This window comes from Ochlerotatus camptorhynchus, unplaced genomic scaffold (genome assembly GCF_037179485.1).
Source record: "Ochlerotatus camptorhynchus isolate MF236.1 unplaced genomic scaffold, CSIRO-AGI_Acam_v1.1 ptg000133l, whole genome shotgun sequence".
NCBI lineage: Eukaryota > Metazoa > Arthropoda > Insecta > Diptera > Culicidae > Ochlerotatus > Ochlerotatus camptorhynchus.
Genome location: NW_027040623.1, coordinates 455,101 through 469,174, shown reverse-complemented (window position 1 = coordinate 469,174; position 14,074 = coordinate 455,101). Strand labels below are relative to the sequence as shown.

At 39.6% G+C, this 14,074-nt stretch overlaps 1 protein-coding gene across 2 annotated transcripts in view; it reads left to right on the top strand.

Annotated features, from left to right (window-relative positions):
* The first annotated feature begins 5,788 nt into the window (after positions 1–5,788).
* Positions 5,789–14,074, top strand: part of Fer2 (48 related 2) — a 28,798-nt gene continuing 20,512 nt past the window's right edge. For both annotated transcript variants that reach the window (XM_065220832.1, XM_065220831.1), the window contains exons 1-2: positions 5,789–5,940; positions 6,160–6,329. In XM_065220832.1, coding sequence (XP_065076904.1) covers positions 5,885–5,940; positions 6,160–6,329 — 226 coding nt within the window. In that variant the 5' untranslated portion in view covers positions 5,789–5,884. The remainder of the gene's footprint in view (positions 5,941–6,159; positions 6,330–14,074) is intronic.

The following is a 14,074-nucleotide window of genomic DNA, read 5'->3' as shown; positions in this document are numbered from 1 at the left end:
CACACTTTATCTTCAACTGCTTATTATTGCACTACATCCATCTGCGCAAATTACACGAAATCATATTTCACCATCAAAATTGGTCAAACGGCAGCGTCTTCAACCTCGGATGCTTTTTTTCGCTCTGGGCGATGCGTACATATTACCGGACAGGTGTTTCCGACCACGCGCACTGGTTTAGAATTTTGCGCGCGTTTTCCCTGCCTGCAGAGAAGCGACTGTTGGCTGACTCTTTTCAAATGAAACAAACCCCGGCGCGGTGGCTGACCAGACCACTCTATCTCGCCGACAATATGCGCGAACGCGATCAGCTGAGTTTGGCGCGACGATGATTCTTGCCTGGAACGGGTTTATACAATCAATTCGCTTTTGGTGCGCGGAATGGTGATGAGGGTGGTGTGTGTAACGATTACCGTTACGCTAATCGAGACAGTGTATTATACTCCCTGATCGATTCAACGCGCATCACGCTGTGAACTAGCGAGAATAATACTTATTTATAAAGTGTAGCCATCTAGGCGCAAATAGTGATATGGGTAAAATAACCAATTCAGAGGTTCTCAATCTTTCGCTGATTGTGACCCACTTCAAGGAATTTTATAAACTCATGATTTGTTAAATAACTGTTTACTTACTTATGTATCCTACAATCCCCTAATGGTGCATGGGGCCAACGTGAAGGATTTCTATCCTGGGCGGCTCCTCGCCCAGATTCCTGTCGTCTTCCTTTATTTCCTTGTTGAAACTCCGGCGCCATGAGCCCCTGGGACTGCCTCTGCTGCGATGTCCTGCCGGGTTCCAATCCAGTGCTTACTTGCAGATTTTGTTTCCGCTCTTCGTAATGTGTGTGGCCGACCTACCTCCACTTACGTGGAATGTCGAATTTATGTTGATATCGGCTTCTGATTAAATTGACGATGGACCTCAGCATTCGAGATCCAGTTGTGAGGATATGCCACAGGCATCAGTTGATGAGACCTGCAGCTTTTGATTGTTCTCCGCTGGTACACACCACATCTCACTGGCGTATAACAACAGAGTTTTCACGTTTGAATTTAAAATTCTTGATTCGTGCACCTACGTCGGTATTGGTCTCGCCGTCTGCCAAGATATTGTAAACTTTAGACTTTCTTCACTGCTACCGTATAGTTAGAAGGGTTGTCCGTGTTGACATCCAACGATTTGTTATTGTTTACGTTGAAGGTGAGGCCCACCGCAGGCAGAGATACGTTGGGCTACACCCAACCGGGGGAAGTAAGATTCGCTTACAATTATGTGTGATTCATCATCAGAGGATGTTAGTGGAGACCGCATGAACCGAGGATGCGATATACCTAGCTGCGGTCCGATGTAAGAAAATTGGAGACCGAAAAATGTGGAGTGTATTAGTGAGTGAAATTAATTATGTCGAAAAAAATAGAAAAAAGGTTGAAGACTGGACTCGAACCACGGACGTTGCGACTATCAGACCTGTGCTTTCTCCACTGCTCTCTCCATGCTTCTGAATATAGATAGCCTAAAAGCAAAGATGAAGCGCTTATTTTCTCGCATGCTCGACTTCGTATGCTTTTTCTGCTGGAGAGATTCGAGACAAGTGTGTGCGTCGTTCTACAATGTTCTACAATGTGCGTCGTTCTACAAGCTTACTGGTATAGTCGAAAGCGTAGATGGAACACGAAATAAAAAAAGACAAAAAACCATTACATCGCCTGCATGGTCAATTTCTAACATTCGTTGCGATGTTCATGAACAGAGGATGATAGGAAACAGAACTAACATTCATTGTAATAGATTTTTGGTTTGCGTGTAGGTCGTTGAGCTTACTCTGTATATCAGAGCGTCGTTGGGTTAATAGCGCAACATCATCTGCCAAATCGAAGTCGGTGAGGTGCTCCATAGGGTGAGGGCTGCCAAAGTAGCCCACGGTTCGGTATATGGTCAATTGCACCTGCCATGATCTCGTCGATTACGATGGGGAACAGTGGCGGTGATAGTATACATCCTTGCCTCACTCCTGCTACCCGGATAGGGTCGGACAATGCTCTACATGTGAAAGCCTCGTACTGCACTTCGTTTAGGTTGGCGATTTTATCCGGGACTCCTTTACGTCTCAGGGCGTCCCACAGATTGTGAGGATTGAGTCGATCGAAAGCTTTTTCGTAGTCATTGAATACCATATAGAGAGACTCTTGGAATTCATTGACCTGAGTGTGACAATATGGGCCACACAAGATCTTCCGGCACGGTGGATGGGCCACACAAGATCTGCCTGTTGCCGCCGGAGAATCGCGTCAATCTTCGCCTTTATTCGATGTATGATAACTTTGCACAGAACTTTTAAAACAATACACAGTAACATGATGTCTTGCCAGTTGTGGCACACATGCAAATCCCCCTTCTTAGGGACCTTCACTAAGACGCCCTGTATCCAATCGCAGTGTCACAGATATTACAGAATAGTTAATGCAACATTTATGCGGTTAGCATTGGGTCAACTTTGAGCATCTCTACTGATATGCGATCGACCTCGGAAGCCTTGGTGGATTTCATACTTCGGCTAGCTGCTTCAATCTCCTGCAGTGATAGGGACTCGGCTGATCATGTCGAGATGTTTATGGCTGGCTGGACATCGAAACTAGAAGAAGTTGTTCGAAATGCTCAAACCAACGTTTCAGCTGATCAGTGGAGTCGGTAAGTCATCCTTACTCATGAGATATCGTAGAGAAGGCGGATATCGCCAGTTGTTGCGACTTTCTCCCCTTCGTTAGCCAGGGAGTCTACCAACCCACACTTGTCCCACCTGCAAGAGCGATTGACTTCCTTCTCTAGAGTTGAATACCGTTGACGGCCTTCATTCTTGGCTCCTCTGGCTCTCGCCTGCTCTATCGCGGTTTTTGCCTCTCTATGCCACCAGGTGTCATCAGTGATCCACTCTTTTCACTGAGTGCGCAGCTCACCCAGGTTGTTCTCACTTGTCAGGCAAAGGCATTCTTGATGGCCGTTCACTGTTCTTCTACGCTGCCACCTTCCGGAGCACCCGATGCTCGGGTCTCATGTTCTTCAACGAACAATGTTTTCGCAACTTGATCTTCTAGTCGACGTGTGTTGAATCGGCGTCCGAGCCTTTCCTCCCTCCGCTAGATTCGTGAAATGCGTAGGTGGATCCACCAGAAGGTGATGGTCAGACGCGATGTCGGGGCTGCGCTTGTTTCGGACGTCTAGAAGGCTCCGTCTCCATTTTCGGCTGACACAGATGTGGTCGACTTAATTTTTGGTATATCCATGACGGGAAACCCACGTGACTTTGTTTGCTGGTCGATGGGGAAAGAGCAGGATCACCACAAAATTCTGCGAACAGCTCACCGTTTTCGGTCATTTCTCCTAGACCATGGTGTCCCATGACATGCTCATAGTCCGTGTTGTCATAACCGATCTTCGCATTGAAGTCACTAATGTAGATCTTGAAGTCACCCTTTGGGACTTCATCCACGACGGCATTCAGTTTACTGTAAAATTTCTCTTTGTCCTGTAGCTCGGCAGCATCAGTTGGCACATAACATTATGGCAAGGTTTCGATTATGAAAATGACCTATGAACGGGAGATTATTCATTTCCAATCATGATTAAGTATGTCAACACTCATTGTGGCACCAAAAACGCAATGACTGAGTTCAAATAATCATTGAACATATTTTTTGCAAAATTATGAAGAGATCTAACTGGCAGAAGTAATAAACCATTCGAATTTAATGGACATGGATACGCAGAAACTAGCCCGTCAAACGCCTAAATGTATGTATCTCATTCGTGATCATAGATGATAAATAGGGTGGGTCAATCTCTAATCAATCAATTTTGGACCTACTAAGCACAACCCGTCCTTTGCCTCTATTTTTCGAGTGGGTTGCGAAAATCCTGAATCAACATTCTTACAGACCCCCTTGACTCTTGGAATTTGTAGAGACAGATAACAGCGCGACAGATATGATATCGTCCTCTTCCCTCGGCTGATCTTCAACGTCCGCGTGACATCTGTCATGCTGACACCTGTCAATTATTGAGCCCTGGTGGTAAAGTTTGCGGGGAACTCCCAACAGTTTCAATGTGTACTCAACAGATAACATTGCCATCACATAAGGGTGGTAACTATATGCCTTGTATGAGGAATTGATTAGCGGGATATCTTGTTAATTAGATATCTTTGAGTCCATGCATTGTGTTAGCGCAGCACTTTTAATTTTTTGTAGATGGACTGAGTTCAATGCACTTTTTCCTCCACCAACTCGATTGCAAGTGTCAGACAGTTTACAGCTTGTTGATCTCAGGAAGCTGAAGGACCCGTAAGAGGTATGATCTTCTTCATCGTCACCATCATTATCTACCGCTTTTCCATCTTCACTGTGTAATCCGTCACTGCATCTGTGTAATCATCTACACGTAGTTCTTCCTCGCGACAGTCAATCGTTTCATTGTTTGGATTCTCGTTTTATGGTATTTCGAAAAGGTTATTCAACGGGTATTGTCTTCATGCATTAGTGCAGATCCAACTATCATTCCAATGTTTTTCCACGCTTTCTGAAGGACAATTTGGGACACCTCCATCCATGCCTCTTGATGCCAAAACGTGATATGATTGAGATTTATTTGTTTTAGACCCTGAACTGTATCGTGGTTTCCAAAAACGATCTCATTAAGGTGTTTCTCTCTTCATACTTCATCTTAATGTTCAAGTATATCAATAATTTCGACGTGAAGCAATCAATCATACGTTTGGTACGATAGTTTAGTTCAAAAGCTACAAAACAAAGTCGCATAATATGAATATTTACATCTATTATTCTCAAAAACAAAAGAAGCGATCCTAGCGAATCCATTTTGGATTTAACAATCACCCCTATTCTGTATTTCGTTTCGAACGAAATTCTCATACAAAAAAATATTTTTTTGAATGAGAATTTCGTTCGAAACGAAATACAGAATAGGGGTGAATATCTCAGCAATGTGCAACTATTTATCAAATCCAACGGTACGTATGGAAAGTTGAATAAATTTAGAAGTAATCTTCGATTTTTTGTTCAAACCCTTTAAAAAAAAAAGAGAGTTAAAGCGCAGGTTGTGCTTAGTAGGACGGAAATTAAATCTTAAGGTTCAATTTACTTTGATGCATTTTTTAAAAATTCAAAAGCAGTTTTTTTCGTGTAAAATATCAAAAGGAATCGAATAGTGCGAGCTTTTTGCAATCTGAAATAATGCGTCGGAAAAAACTGCTTTTGAAATTTTTCAAAAAGCATCAAAGTAAATTGAACCTTAATGCTACATTAAACTATTTCTAAACCGTCCCGCTAACATTATGCAAAGTAATTAGTCCTGTCCAGAAAGTGAGCCAATCAATCTCAATTCGTAAATCTACATACTTTTGTTATTTCTCCTATTTTGCTCCATCCTATCACGCATGCATAACTGAAGTTGAATGTAATGTCAAATATGTAATTCATATTTTTACTACCTTAATTATGTCATTTATAACAATTCTATTCAGTTCAGTTCCTCATTCAGCTTTGACATGAACATGCCTAAACTCACTAACCACCATCATGGTAGCATTCTCCATTGTCCCTTTTTTTGCTACTCTCTATACTGCAATAGAAAGGGGCGGAGTTATGCTACAGACATGGTCCTTGCGCACAAGCCATGACGCATGTAGGGACAAATTTTCCCTCATTAAATTAAATTGATCTGTTATAAAAGCGACACGCATCACATCTAGGGCAATCATTTAATTCGAATACTTCCGGTCGTCAGCAGTCCGCCTTGGATCCGTAACTGAAGAAGGGTTAAAGATCCTGTGAGCACTACCACTCGGTAGGAGTTGTGAATCAATAGAATGGATAAAATTTGCCGCAGCCAATTGCCGGATTCGTCGTCATCTCCTCCGCTAAGGTGCCCGTAGAAGCTAATAGTAAAACTTGATGTGATGATTTAATGTGAAATAGTGCATGTCCGGAACGGAACAAAAACGACATACCTTAGTGAATGCCAATCAAATTACCACGAGTGCTAAAAGTAGCGTGATTTGCAATTAATTATTCAATCTATTTCTCACTATCCCGCTGAATTTCAATTCACTATGATGATGGATACCATTGGTATGACGTGCAGTGGGCTAAATTTCCATAGCTTCGACGAGGATCTAATCTCGGATTTGCCATCGTGTGTTTATGCTAATCATCAGCTGGGAGCAGCAACGGCGACAAATGTCAATTCCGCGAATCTAAGGCTGAACAGCAACAGTCTGAGACAGATCCAGCACCAGTATTTGCATCACACAGGTTAGTCTAAAAGTGACAACTTTAATGCATCGGATTCACATTAGAGAAAAGGAGGGGGGCTAGTCCAGCCTCGCTCTCATATGGGTTCAAAAAAAAAATCATTACACGCAAAACAAATGTCTCTTACATCCAATGTAAGGTTGGATTTATTACATCCTCTGCATATTTTTCATACAACAAATGTAATGGCAGTTCTTGCAATGGACTGCAGCGTGCAAGTATTTCCATAATGCATAATTCTGTATAAAGCCTTCACGAGATGATTTTTTAGACGCAATGCATTTGGGAAAACAAGCTTGCAAATCTTTTCGTGTCACGAAACATTAAAAATTCTGCATTACATCCTACATTTCCCGGTTGGGTGCATTTAGCTTCCGAGCATGAAATTATCTAACCTTGAAACAAAATCATCAATATCTATATGCTTTTAAATTATCTGGGATAAAGCATGGCCAACTTAGTAATGGAACAACATCATTTGGGTCTATTTCGGATTTGAAAATGGTTTTCACTCAAGTGCATATTTTAAGAAAAAAAAATACGAAATGAATTATAAGTTTCGAAGGAATTTACGAAATTTTCCTTTGATATGACCCATCAAGCGGCACACAACGATCTCGTCCACTTTTTTTCACGATTTTATCCCACCAATTTTTCATCTGAGCTGCCGTTTTGATGGCTCTACATGTTACCTTCAGTTTCCTCTTCATCATTGTAGTTTTCATTGGGCCTGAACTGGGGACAATTGGGCGGATTGAGGGTTTTCGGAACAAACTGAACTCCGTTGTCATTGTACCATTGCACAGTGGTCCAGAATGCAGATTTAGGTGGAATGATATGTTTTGAGCCTGAAATTGAAACTTTAGACTAAAAGTTTCTTCTACAAAGTTGTTACTTATAGTTAGGCCCTCATTTGTATGACAAGGAATTCTAGGGTGGTTCTTATTATCATTAAAATAAAAAATCTAACTTTTTTGTTTGAATAAATTAAGGTATACATTCTTGGACAAAGTTATAACTGAGCTAATTTCAAGCAACTTCACATAAAAAAAACTTTTTTGTGCGTCTTAAATAGACCGATGATAGCTATTTTCTTGAATGGAGTTAGGGTGTCTCTAAAAAAACAATTGTTTTGCTCTAGTTTTCTTATTTCAAATTTCTTAGCAAAGATGTCTTCAAATAACTTTTAGATCTTTAGAAGGCGCAAATTTTTGCTGCACAAAGTTTATCGATATCTTTTTTCGATCAAGAGTTATTGACGTTTTTCTTCTAAAAATATGCCCTTTTCAAATGTTAATATCTCTGGTTGGGGCAAACAAAAAAAGTTCATTTACGGCATTTGAAGGAGCACTGAAAATGTATTTTCGTTATTTCTCTGAAAACTGTTTCGTAAAAATGAATATCGTACATACAACACATCTTTCATAAATGGTACGAAACATTCGTTTTCCCTGTCATCTGGCGCAATGTCAATATTACACCTTATTCGCATAATATACAAATTCATCTTCGTACAATCAAACCAACAACTGCGCTTATTGTCTCCTAAAGTTTTGATTGTGTGTTGGAGATGGGATACTTTTTTTTAATATTGTCGGTTTGACCAATACATGCAAGCTACCATTATAAATCAAAATACTGGTCACGGTGGTTTTCTGTCAGAGGAAAACTAAATACATGCAAGCAGCAGAAAAAGCAAACGAAATGGAATTAATGAGTACTTGTTATTTGACTTTAGCCTTTCCTTTTCTCGTAGCACAGATAGAGTGATGGATAAGTCACAGATCTGGCTTTCGCAAGGTTCATGATTCGAGTCCGGTCTGAAGCCTATGTTTATCCCTTACAATAATGAAGTTATTTTTACGCATCCTCACTAACACACTCCACATTTTTCGGTCTCCACAACCATCACTTGTGGCCCGCTGGTTGTTGGGTGTGGCGATAGCGAATGTGGCAGTTCTAACGAAACTAGCTTCATACAAATATACAAATCCATTTCGTTGCAGAAAACAACGAATAAATTCGTAAAACAAACGAGCGACTTCGTTGTATAAACGAAATTTTATTTTCAGTGAGCGTATGTTATTCTCAATAGTGTGAAAAAATGGAGGTATGTTATTTTTTAAACTTGTATAAAATCAATTTGAATGTATTCATATTTTGTACTATATTTGGGTAAATCTTTTTTATTAGAAGAGATAAATAAGTTTGCGTAGGAAAAGTATAAATCGTCAATCAAGTCAGGCCTATGATAACCATAATAAAATGTGTTAGGTTATTTTGTTTAACGACGTGTTCAGGGTATCATCCAAAACATTTCTGGAATATTTCCATCCATTCCATTTTGTTCATAAATATAGTATCCTCGTTCATATCCGCAACAATTTCAAAACCAGGAACTGCACCCGAAGCTGCTAAGAATTTTCCGCTATCCGATGCCACGAATAAATCTAAATTGTAATTGAAATTTAAATGTAGCTGAAATTTAATAAATTAGTTTGAAATCGACTTTCATCTAAACGACAATTCAATTATCAATATGGTCACCATGTTATGGTAGATTAATGCTACATAATCGAGAGTTTTTCGTCACGCTTTGACGAAGAGGAAACCGACAGAATTGAAACCACTTTTCTCTGAGGACGCTGGGGGTTATTCCGAGAGTCGAAGTGACTTTTGTCACTAGTGAAGTGAGAAAAACCACGTTGCACAGTAGGGTATTTATTAATTCTAGCTGGTTAAAAATATTTAACCACTCTAGCTTGTCACATACATCTTATGATTCAAGGATAATAAAATTGTTTGGTCAAAAAAGGGCGGAGTCATGTTTTGGAGAGGGGGAGGGTCATGTTATAATGATGCGGCCATTTGTGGATTCCATCAACTTTCACCTTAAGAAAATAATAATATTACACCGAGCATTACACAGCAACAACATTTAAAAAAAAAAAAAACAAAACAATACGTAAAAACAAAACAGCAAGTAAAAAAAATAAATGAAATTAAACGAAAAAAAAACCTCATTCCGAATTTGAGAAGACATTTTCTTGATCACTAGAAACGTCTGTTTCATATGTTTCTTCCATCTCTAATTTTTCCAGCAGATCTTCGCTTTCTTGTATGAAGTCCTCTGGGAGTAACATTTGCAATGTTTTTGTCGTCAAACCCTTTACTTTTTTCGCGGGATTTTTATTAATCCTAAAAGAATATTTATTTACTTTCACGTATGATAATCATTACGTTGTTTACCCGTGATTACAGGATCAGAACTAAGCAGCAGTCTATTCAGTACATCCATGTTGTATAGCTTCTTCTGACAACTGCCCTATTGGTACCGGTGCATGTTCTATAACTGTGGATTAAAATTTTATGCAGAATTGGAGTCATCGGATACCATGGATACAGTCGAACGTATATCCATAGAGGTAACTCTAAGACAACTGCCCTATTGGTAGCAGTAGATGTTCTATAACTGTGGATTAAAATTTTATACAGTCGAACGTAAATCCACAAACGAAGTGACAGATGACTAACTGGCGAAGAAATCAATTAAAATAATGTGGTTCGCTGTAATAGAATTTTCTTAGAAGCTTGTGCCATCAGCCACCAGATGGCCTAGTATTTTTGTTTTGATTTGAACATAGTTGATTTTGTGTGCAATATGATCTTTTACAGTGTTCAAAGAGTGTATCATTTTGTCATTTTTTTATGCATTTCAGTTTAGAGGAGAGTGAAAGAGATAGAAACCAAAACATTCTAGTACATTTAGTGTTGCCATGTGGTACAATCAACAATCAATACGAAACTAACGATTTTAAATTGGCTCACCACTTTAGTAGCCTATTGGTCCCAAGCAAACGATTAACGTACCCTATTCTAGTCGAAATTCTAGTACTACGCAATGTTTGTTTTGATTAGCTATGAAAGTTTGACAGATAAAATGAGGGGTTATTGGTTTTACCTATGTTTCGAGGGGTGATTCGACAAGCTTGGGACCGAAGATAGTACCAGAGGTGAGCCAAAAAGTTGAGCACGTTTCTTCGGGACCTACTTGTCTTAGAGTTACCTCTATGGTACAATCGATTAGTAGTGTTGCCATGTGGTACAAGCCAGTAGTAGTGGTGTTGCCATGTGGTACACTGAAAAATTGCAATAGCAGGTGCGTCACCGAAGTTTTCGAGCCGCTCCGTCTGTCACTTCGTTTGTGGTATATCCATAGAGGTAACTCTAAGAAACGTGCTCAACGTTTTGGCTCAGCTCTGGTACTATCTTCGGTCCCAAGCTAATCGATTCACCCCTCGAAACATAGAAAAATCCACTAACCCCTCATTTTATATGTCAAACTTTCATAGCTAATCAAAACATACATTGTGTAGTACTAGAATTTCGATTACAATGGGGTACGTTAATCGATTTGCTTGGGGCCAATAGGCTAGTCAAGTAGTGAGCCAATTTTAAATCGATAATTTCGTATTGATTGTTGGTATATCTTCGTTGTTTCTTGAGTAAATGTTTTAAACTTTTCCGTATCAATTTTAAAACCACTAGCTAGTGTCTCCAATATAACTTTAAGCCAGTAGATCAAATTAAACACCTGTTTGAGCAGTGGTTTCCGAATCAGCAAAGAATCTTAGACTAGTGTTACCATCCGAATTTTCAAAGCCTGATTTTAGAAAATCCACAAGGAGTCACAATTTATTTCTGCATTTTTCTTGACTGGGTTCTTTTCTTTCTTTGACGATTTGCTTATCATTGCCAGTTAACCGCCATTTTTGATCGGCAACTTGTAAGAAAGATGTAAAATTGAATCGTAAAAATACGAATCCTGGAAAAATGGATAATCCGAATTTAAGAGAATGTGTGTTGATTTCCTTTTTACACCAAGACTATTGAATTCCTTTGAACTTGCGCCACATACATAACATTTAATCGTTGATGTGGTTTCAGCTGCTGCATTACACACTTTCCCATCAACCATAGTGAGCATAAAAGTATGTCTAATAATGAACTGCTTGCCATTTAATGTAACTTTTTTTTTACCGTAGCGAATTAATTGCATTTTTAATATATCTGATCTCTCCATTAATTACCTCAGATGATTCCTTGATAAACCTAATGCGGGTTGGGCGACAGTAGCGAGTGGAAGATGGAGTCGGGTTTTGCCAAACTATGTTTGCATTGGATCCACAAACTATTCGCAACTTTGGAACACACTCGTATCAGAATCCATATCCACACGCACCTGATGGAATTATGATACAAGAAAAATATACCTGAAAGGCAACTAACCCACCCCACCCTCCCCTCCCAAAACAAGGCCTCGACCGCCTAGGTTGCTGCCATGACCACCATATAATGAATGAAAATGTCAAATTTCATTTGTGTATTTTTTTTTTATAAATTCACCTATATAAACACGCCATCTTCATTTTCCAATTTCTCGAAAGATCGCAAATAATCGCAGCTGATTTTTTTTGCTATAATCTTCTATACGTATATGATATATATAATCTTCTATATCATATAATGCCTCATATACGGCTTTACAGGATAAGTCATCTTTTTTATCACGATACATTTATTTTATAGTTTAAATAGCACTTGAAGACAAGATTTTCATAAACTGCTTCCATGAAGTCAAAACTAAGTGAAATCAGCTCGTGTCACTTCATTCAAGCAGTTAAAATGACGTTTACTACCACTCGAACTTTGAAATAAAACATTATTTTGAGATTTTTTCTTCTAGAACCACGAGAAAAGTAGCCAACATTTGTGCGTTTCATAAAAAAAATAGAAATTAGTTGGTCCATTTTTGTGAAATCGCTGGTAGAAAGTCACGCCAAAACTGCTTGACAAAGTGGTCAATTCAATACTTATAATCTATAACAATGCACAAACAGAGGGACCTTCTATCTAATAATCGCCCGAGCTACTAGTTGAAGAACTCGAGAGCATGGCATTCTGAAGCATATAATATTATGTTTCTTCTGGGGTTGTGCCTGTGTTAAATGTAGATGATGCAAGCGATGTACAATACTAATAAAGAGCTAGTATTTATACCCGACCATGTAGCTAGATTAGGAGCCGGAGAACAGGGATCCAGAACCATGTGGAGATCTTGGAATGCTGAAGACTGCAGCCAGTACCCAAATGATGGACAAGTTGTTCATCGAAGGTGACAGCGATGATGCCGTGGATGTTGCGACCAACCACCCCCAACCGGCTTATTGGTATTGAGAAATCCAACTTAAACTCCTGCACGCCGGATGGCAGGAATAAGCACTAACCGACGGTGATAAGCCTGTGACAGCCCTTGACAATTTCATTGATTGTTTGCAAAATTGTTTAATTTCAATGTAATTTCATGCAAATTTCTTGTCAGCATGGATGTATCTTGTACAAAATGCCTAAAACTATTTTGTAATGCATTGTTCCTAAATAAAAAGCTACTTCAAGACTTATAAATTACAGAAAACATGTTAAGGTTTGAAATCATCTGCCGATTAAACAGCAGACAAAGTTGACCGACTAAATCCATCGACGAAAAACTATTGAATAGGCCGATTGCTCGGTGTAGCACCAGACGAAAAACGATTTAATCTGCTGATTAATACTTCGACTGAAATAATTTTTTAAGTAGCAATAGATTTAGTCGGTGGACGAATCGGGTGATTTGGATGATGTTTATTTGAAAGATATTTTCGGAACAAAGCACGATAAAATTCAACATTATATACCATTATTACGAGTACTACTGTTTTTGCTCGGATCATGTTTTGACTTCCACAGAAACTCGCCAGAAGAAATAGAAAATAATAGGTTTTTGGTTGAAATTACAAAAATGTAATCAGTTTGACGCATCATTTCGGACTTATCACCGGCTGCGATTGCAGCGTCACGGTGGTCGATTGAAACTTGGATTTGTCAATTACACAGCAAAAAACCCGAATTTATCCACCTATGGTGTGATCAGACCCTTCTTACTTATTCAAGTTTATTTATGTTATTGTCATTATCAGTGACCAAGCCCCCCACCCCCGTGTCATCCAGTGACGCTACGCCACTGCCTGTGGGTACCCGGAGTATATCCGGGTGTAGTCTATTTGGTGAGGCTACCAATCACCTTATCATCGTATTTTAATGTGATTTAATGGGTTTTAATTCAATTCATATTCAAGCAACTTCCCCGGGGTACCCGGAACATGTCCAAGTGTGTCCAATGTGGTCTGGAACACTTAACACGACTTGCATTGATCTTATTTTTGAATTCTGTAGTAATTTGATGTGTCGCATGATGGTTTTGATACGTTTTCCGTTAAATCCAGCGTGAAGGCCCATATTCACCGGATCTTATTCCGGCCATATCTCCGGAACCGGTTCACCGATTCCAAAACCGTTCAATAGCGTTCAATGTGACCCCAAGACCTATCATTTGGTGCCGAGTTTGTCCAAATCGGTTGAGCGGTTGCTGAGAAACGTGAGCGCATTAATTTCGTTACATACACACACACATACACGCATACACACACACACACACACACACACACACACACACACACACACACACACACACACACACACACACACACACACACACACACACACACACACACACACACAGACATGTTCCGATCTCGTCGAGCTGAGTCGAATGGTATATGACACTCGGCCCTCCGGGCCTCGGATCGATAGTCGGTTTTTCAAGTGATATCTATACCCTTCTTTGTAACAAGGGTAAAAAATGT